General features: G+C 38.0%; 1 protein-coding gene across 1 annotated transcript; it reads right to left on the bottom strand.

Annotated features, from left to right (window-relative positions):
• Positions 5,589–7,146, bottom strand: LOC107611088. The gene is made up of 7 exons (XM_016313050.1): positions 6,947–7,146; positions 6,701–6,836; positions 6,447–6,607; positions 6,237–6,351; positions 5,910–6,098; positions 5,723–5,818; positions 5,589–5,615 (listed from the first exon to the last, which is right to left on the bottom strand). The coding sequence occupies exons 1-7, from the start codon at positions 7,144–7,146 to the stop codon at positions 5,589–5,591; spliced, it is 924 nt and encodes a 307-aa protein (XP_016168536.1).

Genomic DNA, 7,634 nt, shown 5'->3' with positions numbered 1-7,634 from the left:
CGGCTATAACTTTAGCTACAGAGATCCAAACGACGCGGTTCTAGTTGCATTGGAAAGCTAACGTTCGGGACTTCGATTTGATATATAATATGCCATAGTTGCCTTGACGCTAGGCGATGCGATCGCGTGCTCCATGCGGACGCATCGCAGTGACGAAAATTCAGCATGTTTGAATTTGCAACCAACGAATTCTGGGTTGTTTCTGACCCAGTTCTCGGCCAAGAAAATACAGATTAGAGGCTATAAAGTAGAGGGATTGCATCCATTCATAAAAAAGGCATTCATATTCACAATTTTAGGAGTAGATGTAGTTTTTAGAGAGAGAGGTTCTCTCCTCTCTCTTAGGATTAGGATTTAGGATTTCTCTTAGTTTTAGGAGTTGCTCTCAATCCAGGTTCTTTATTTTTATTTATTTTCTCAATTAAATTTATGAACTCTTCCATGTTACATATAATTTTCTTAATTAATGTTATTTGAGGTATTTCAGATTTAAGATTGCTTTGCTCTGTTTAAGATTGCTTTCAATTTAATTTAGATATTTTTTTCTCCCTTTTGGCTTTGGTCAAGTGATTGGTAATACTTGAGTTATCAAACTCAGCAAGTGATTGAAATTGGCAGATTCTGCTTGAGCTAGGATTGCTCTAAGGCTAGTTTCTCTACAGGAGTTGACTAGGACTTGAGAATCAAGCCAATCAGTCCACTCAACCTTCCTTTGCTTAGTAAAGGCTGACAAAGTGGGATTAAAACCCAATTCTCTTCACACCTGATAAGGATAACTAGGATAGGACCTCCAATTTCTCATACCTTGCCAAGAGTTTATTTTACAATTATTTATTTATTTTATTTTTCTTATGCATCATACTGCTCCCTTACTTTCTAAAACCCCTACCTTACTTTCTAAAACCTCTAATTTACAAGACTCATAACCAATAATAAGAACATACTTCCCTGCAGTTTCTTGAGAAGACGACCCGAGGTTTGAATACTCGGTTATCAATTTCAAAGGGGTTTGTTACTTGTGACAACCAAAACGTTTGTATGAAAGGACTTTTGAAGGTTTAGAAACTATACTTGCAACGAGGATTTATCCACAAAATTTCTAGACATGCAAAAGTTCCTCTCTTCAGGAAGCGCACAAAAGCGGATTTGCAATCCACCCTGGGAGTACCAAGTTGTATAATGATCTAAAGTCTATGTTCTGGTGGTCTGGTATGAAGAATGATATGGCGGAATATGTCTTGAAGTGTTTAACTTGTCAAAAGATGAAAATTGAACATCAAAGACCTTTCGGGACGCTGCTACCTTTGGAGGTTCCTCAATGGAAGTGGGAGAGCATTGCGATGGATTTCGTGTCAGGATTGCCGAGGACTAGAACCGATTTTGATGCTGTCTGGGTAATTGTGGACCGGCTGACAAAGTCAGCTCACTTTTTACCCATTCAGATGAATCATACTCTTGAGGGGTTAGCACGTTTGAACATAAAGGAGATTGTGAGACTTCATGGTATGCCTACTACTATAATTTCTGACAGAGATCCCCGTTTCACTTCAAGGTTCTGAGGTGCATTCCAGAAAGCTTTCGAAACCCGTTTGAGCTTAAGTACAGGTTACCATCCTCAAACCGATGGTCAATCTGAGAGAACAATCCAAACCCTAGAAGATATGTTGAGGAATTGTGTTCTGGATCAACCGGCAAGCTGGGATCGGTATATGCCGCTAGTGGAGTTTACGTACAATAATAGCTACCATGCGAGCATCGGAATGGCTCCGTATGAGGTTCTGTATGGGAGGAAATGTCAATCTTCGTTATGCTAGTATGAGGCCAGGGAAAAGAGCTTGTTAGGGTCGGAATTGATAGCTGAGACTACCAAGCAAGTTAAGGTAATCAGAGATAGGATACTCACTGCTCAGATCCGTCAGAAAAGTTACGACGATCAGAGGCGGAAGCCCTTAGAGTTTGAGGAAGGAGACCATGCTTTTCTTAAGGTTACTCCAATAACAGGAGTCGGCAGAGCGATTAAGACGAAAAATCTGAACCCCCAATACATCGGTCCATTTCAGATTCTTGAGAGAGTTAGACCGGTGACGTATCGGATGGCTCTATCGCCTCACCTTTCGAACCTGCATGACGTGTTTCATGTGTCGCAGCTCTGGAAGTATACTCCTAATGCTAGCCATGTGTTAGAACTTGAAACGGTTCAGTTAAAGGAAGACTTGACTCTACCGGTGACCTCGGCCAGGATTGATGACATGAGTATTGAGAAGTTGCACGAAAAAAGAGGTTTCATTAGTGAAAGTGGCATGGAGTCGAGCTGGTGTTGAGGAGCACACCTGGGAGCTTGAGCCAGAGATGCGAGCAGACTACCCACACCTGTTCTCAGGTAACTACATTCAAATTTTGTGGGCAAAATTCCCATTTAGGTGGATAGAATGTAAAATCTGGTTAATTTATGGCTAATTAACCTATAAATTAATATACATTCTAGAAAGTGAGAAATGAGGTTTTTATGGTTTAATGTGGTAAAGAAATTTGAAACGAGAATTTCGACACCAATTTTAAAGAAATCGGCCCAAGATTGGGCCGAACGGGCCAAACCGGGCCAACCAGACCCAAGTTGGGTCCAAGGCCCAGCCAAGCTTCATTTAATTAATGAAGCTCAGCACTCTCTCTCCCTAAAACAAACACACACACGCTGGAAACAAAGAAAGGAAGAGAGGGGAGATTGAAACCCTTGTTCCTATTCATCTCAATATTCCATGGTTGATAACTTTTGATCTGGAGCTCCGATTGATGCACCGTTTGCGGCGACACGACCACGGCGTCGAGCTCTACAAAACCCATACAAGCAATCTTGAGGTAAGTTACGTTTTCTTCTTCGAATTCCTAGCCTTGATTTTTGAGTTTCTTAGGAAAAATGTTGAGATTTTGAGCTCCTTTGTGTTATAGGATCTAATTAGCTTGAAGGGAAGGCTTGTTCTTGGTCCCTTGATTCTGGAGTAAGGTAAGAGACCTCAAACCCTATTAAGAATGTTGAATTTGAGGTATTGAGTATTGAGTTATTGTGTTTTGATGTGATATTATGGCTTAGGCTTTATGTATATGTGTTTTGGAGCTTGATTGGTGGTTTTGGAAAGCTTGGAAAGGAACTTGGTGCTTGGAAATCTGTTATTGAGGCTTTGGGAATCTTGAAAGGTGGAAATCTAAGTGTTACGAGTGGAACGGGAATCGGCCAAGGTATGGTTTCGGTTTCCTGTATCTAAAATGTAATGTGGTGTGAAAACGTAGGCTAGTGACCCTAGGATAGGGATTTGAAATGTTGATGTAGTTGTTGGATAATTTGAATTGAGTAAAATATGTATGAATGATGGTTGAATTGATGGTGATTGATTGTATTGGTTGTTTAAACATGTAATGATGTATGCAACATGGATTAAAATGTTGGATTGTTGATAGAGTTGAGACTCTTGTTGATGAGAATGATTTGATCTATGATATTGATATTGATATGTGAGTATACATGTATATATGTGGTGATTGATGAATTATGGATAATTGTTTGGAGGTTGAGATGTGAAATGTTGATTATGAGGTGAAACTTGTTAAATTGAAGTTTGGTTAAATATGGTGAAATTGGTGGATTGTTGATCGAAAAATGTTTGGAAATGATTGATGTCGGAATGGATGAGTTTTGGGTTGATTTTATATGGAATTGGTAAATGTATGTTTAAAAATGGGGAGTTTATAAGTTTTGGTAAAATTGAGATTTTGATGAACTTCAATGGATCATATCTTGAGCTTTTGTTTTCGAAATTTAATGATTTTTATATCAATGAAAAGATAATTTCATAAGTTTTAAAATGGTTTTAATTTGGTTGAAATTTGAATTTTGTGGAAGGAGATATGATCGTTGGAAGTCCGAGCCAAAAATCCGAATTCTGCAACTTTGGCAGAATTTGTGATTTCTGGTTTGTGTGCGCACGCACAGCCCTGTGCGCATGCACACTTGGTGAGAATTTGGTCCTGTGCGCACGCACAGGCTTGTGCGTACGCACACGCGAAGACAGGGCTGCTGGTGGCAGCGCCAGCACGCCCTGTGCGCATGCGATACCAACGAAGGATTACGAGCTGTGCGTACGCACAAGCTTGTGCGCAAGCATGCGTTGGGAATGGCACACTGGTGGCAGTACTAGCACACGTTGTGCATGCACCCCCACCCTAAAGATTTTGCTTTCTGTGGGTACACACAGACCTGTGCGTTCGCACACGTCTAAAAATATTTTTGGGTGTGAACAGATAGGGCACGAAACTGGAGAGTGAACAGAGATTTCTTACCAGAAAATCTTAGATAGAAAGAAAGAGCTTGTTGAGAGCTTCGTGTGGCCATAAACGGCTCGTCAATCGGAGCTCCGGATCAAAAGTTATGTCTCCCGGAAGGTGGAGGTGAAAAGAGCACTCTCTCTTCTTCCTCTCTTCACTCTAACCGAACTCTCTCTCTCTCTCTCTCTTTGTGCTAAAATGAGCTTCCTTGGCTCATTTACTCACTTATATATGTTGGACCTTGGATCTGGTTTGCACCCGGTCCAACCCGTTAGCATTTTTGGTCCATTTGGCCCACTTTGGGCCAAAACCTTTAAGATTAGTGTCCGATTTTCGATTCTAAATTATTTTTCTCCTTTCAAAACAATAAGTCAATTTTCTAAATATTATTTTCTAAAAATACACAGTACTGGACAGACTAGAGTCGATATTACTGGCTCAAGCGCCAGTACGCATTTTTACAAAAACTTTTCGAAGGAAGTACATTTTCCAACTCAGATAATTCACTGAAATCAAATTTCACATTTTTATTTTCAAATTAAAACTTCTAAATTTTGAATCTATTCCGGGCACTAAGATTATTTTATTGAAACGGTTTTACGTGAAAATGCGGGTTCTTACACTAGTTGTTCGCACAGATTGTTCTACCGCTTGAAAAATAAAATTCCTTATAATAATAAAGTTCATGCTCACGAATCAAGATCCTAAAAATTTTAGACTCCAATTTGTACAATGAAATGGCATGACTTCATTATTAACCCAGGTTCTTGTTATTTAAGAGTTGTTATCGCCCAATATCAGCTTAAATGAAACAAATCAGCTTAAATAATCAAAATCTAAGGAATGAGTATTTATATGTTTCCAAAGGTAGGTTACAAAAAATGTGATCAACCTAAGGACTAACCATTCTCTAATAAACTATCTATTTATAAACTTTGTTTACAGAAGATGCATCAAACTATAATTGACATATATATATAGAGTTCTTACAATAAACTTCCAAATAGGTGCTCGTGCAGAAAACAACTAAAGTTGACATTAAAGCAAAAAGTACATAAAAAAAGAGCATTTTCAACTAAGCTGGAAATTCCTTCCTCGGATTCCCCATTAACTGAAGCCTATGTTACTAACTACTCAAGCTTCATTTTCCCAGCACGACCTTTCAATGGCTTGGTTGTAGAGCCCTAAATATCTGGACTATACACCCTACCAATAGAAGCACCTGCATTTGAATCAGCCACAACACCCTTGCAAGGCGTTTCAAGACCGTACTAAAAAATGCTCTCCGAACCTGAATCCTACATGCGTAGCAACACATCTCAAAAAAGGCAGATCTTAAGAGGGAGGGATTGATAAAATTTGCTCATAGCAGATGCTCTATGCATGTTTCATATGATATACAAACCTTAGATAAAGACACAACTGCAGCAGAATGTACATCAGACTCAACCTCATTAGTAAAGAATGCAGGCAATAGATTGGAAACACTTTGGTCAACTCCCTAAGAGGTAGTTATTAAGAAAAACAGTGTGATCACTACAATAACAAAGCAAATACTAAACAACATAACAATTAAAAGACATAAAACACACCACCATATCTATAGAGCAAGACTGGGACTCATAAAGGGCTATGAGTGTGTCATCATCACTGATCTTAACTACATTATACACTTGATCGATTGAGGTGAGATTTTTTTTCATAATGGACAATTTAAACAGAAATTTCTTGTTTATAATGCTATCCAAAACTTTGGGATAGCATGCCACATTTTCTCCTCTCTAAATATTAGGAAAAAAGAATCAGTTCATTATTCATTGCTCTCTAATGATTTAGTACATAAATCATTTTCCACACAAATATTAAACAACTTACACTGAGGTACTAAATCATTTTCTATACAAATATTAAAAAATTACACTGAGGTCTTTGACTTTTCTTGCAAACTTTCCAACACCCAGTTTTGCCTCTTGCTTCCAAATGATTAGGCCAATACAAACAGTACCATCAGTAGTAATAACATGAAGATGATACCTATTAAAAATGTATTATGGAATACATTAGAAAAGTGAGCAATACCCTAAAACAACTTAAATGTATTAAGCCTTTTTAAGTTGGAAGGTCTCTACCTCAGAGGAGCATTGAAACCAACTTTACCGCAATGCTCACACGAATAACAACCTTTATTCTCCTTCACCTTTCTGGGAGAACTCTTGCACAAATCATAATACCAATCATTTCCACCAACTTCAATAGAAACCACAGTGGCTATTATCCAACATGAAGCTTCCTGCACAAAAAAACACAATAACGCTAGTACGTAGTAGACCCACATGAACAAAGCACACCATGGTTGAAAAAAATCAACAATAGAGAAGCTTACATTTGTTTTGTCCAAGACTTCCTCAATAGTAGTGATTAGTAAGGAACCACCATGCAACTCATCACTAATTGAATTTACGGGATGGCTCTGTATATAATTAATACACTGAGCCTTTAGATCACCTCTCTTTATTAACCTGAAGCACATGAGATAAAATAAGTAAACAATCTTACGAAAATATTATAGTGAAATTAATGAAATAAGGGAGCCCGTTAAGTGAAGACAGACTACGGATCTTCAACACACCTATTCTTGAATGCAAGAACATTGGGGATCTCAGGGTTAAAAAACAGGTAAGAGGCATAAAGGCTATTTTGATCATTGACCTTATTGAGATAGAAATTAGGCTTAAAGAATTGTGCCACCAAGATAATAGGCTGACCATCATCTTTATCAAATAAGCCAAGGGCTTTGTCAACCAAGTCACCAAAGAGGGTGCACTTCATGATATTTTTCCTAATTTTTTAAGTGGAACAAAATATAAGGACAAACAATGTAAACAAAGCCCACCCAAATGATAAATCAATGGTAAATCATAAAACCAAAAAAAGAATTGAAAATAAATAGGAAACGGACTCTAGATCTTCCAAGTGTAGTTTAATGCATTTACTTTCCTCTCCTGATTTTGTAACCAATGGTGTAACGTCCTCTCTTCCTACGACATGACCCATACAGTCTACAAAAGAGTACACAAAGCAACCCAAAGAGTAAAGAGATTCTTAAAGATACATACAAATTTAACCAAATAAGTAACCAACATGATACACTAACGTTAAAAGAATGAACAAAATAAATAATCAGTAACTTGATTTACCCAGCAAATGGTTCTTGTTCACACCAACCATTGCCTCAATCTTCTCATATGAGATAAACTGAAAAGAATTAAATAGAAAATTGTCGCTGGGAAGCAAACTAACAGAGGTCTTGGTATAAA

This window comes from Arachis ipaensis, chromosome B08 (assembly GCF_000816755.2).
Source record: "Arachis ipaensis cultivar K30076 chromosome B08, Araip1.1, whole genome shotgun sequence".
Taxonomy (NCBI): domain Eukaryota; kingdom Viridiplantae; phylum Streptophyta; class Magnoliopsida; order Fabales; family Fabaceae; genus Arachis; species Arachis ipaensis.
Note: the sequence above shows the minus strand (reverse complement) of the source record. Positions and strands in the feature narration are given on the sequence as shown.

What these genes read in the sequence shown, in the direction of transcription:
- LOC107611088 (XM_016313050.1), bottom strand. Translation starts at nt 7,146, where the DNA reads ATGAAGTGCACCCTCTTTGGTGACTTGGTTGACAAAGCCCTTGGCTTA. An exon ending in AAGTCTTGGACAAAACAAAT is followed by an intron (nt 6,608 to 6,700) that starts GTAAGCTTCTCT and finishes TTTTTTGTGCAG; the next exon opens with GAAGCTTCATGTTGGATAAT. An exon ending in GAAAAGTCAAAGACCTCAGT is followed by an intron (nt 6,099 to 6,236) that starts GTAATTTTTTAA and finishes CCTAATATTTAG; the next exon opens with AGAGGAGAAAATGTGGCATG.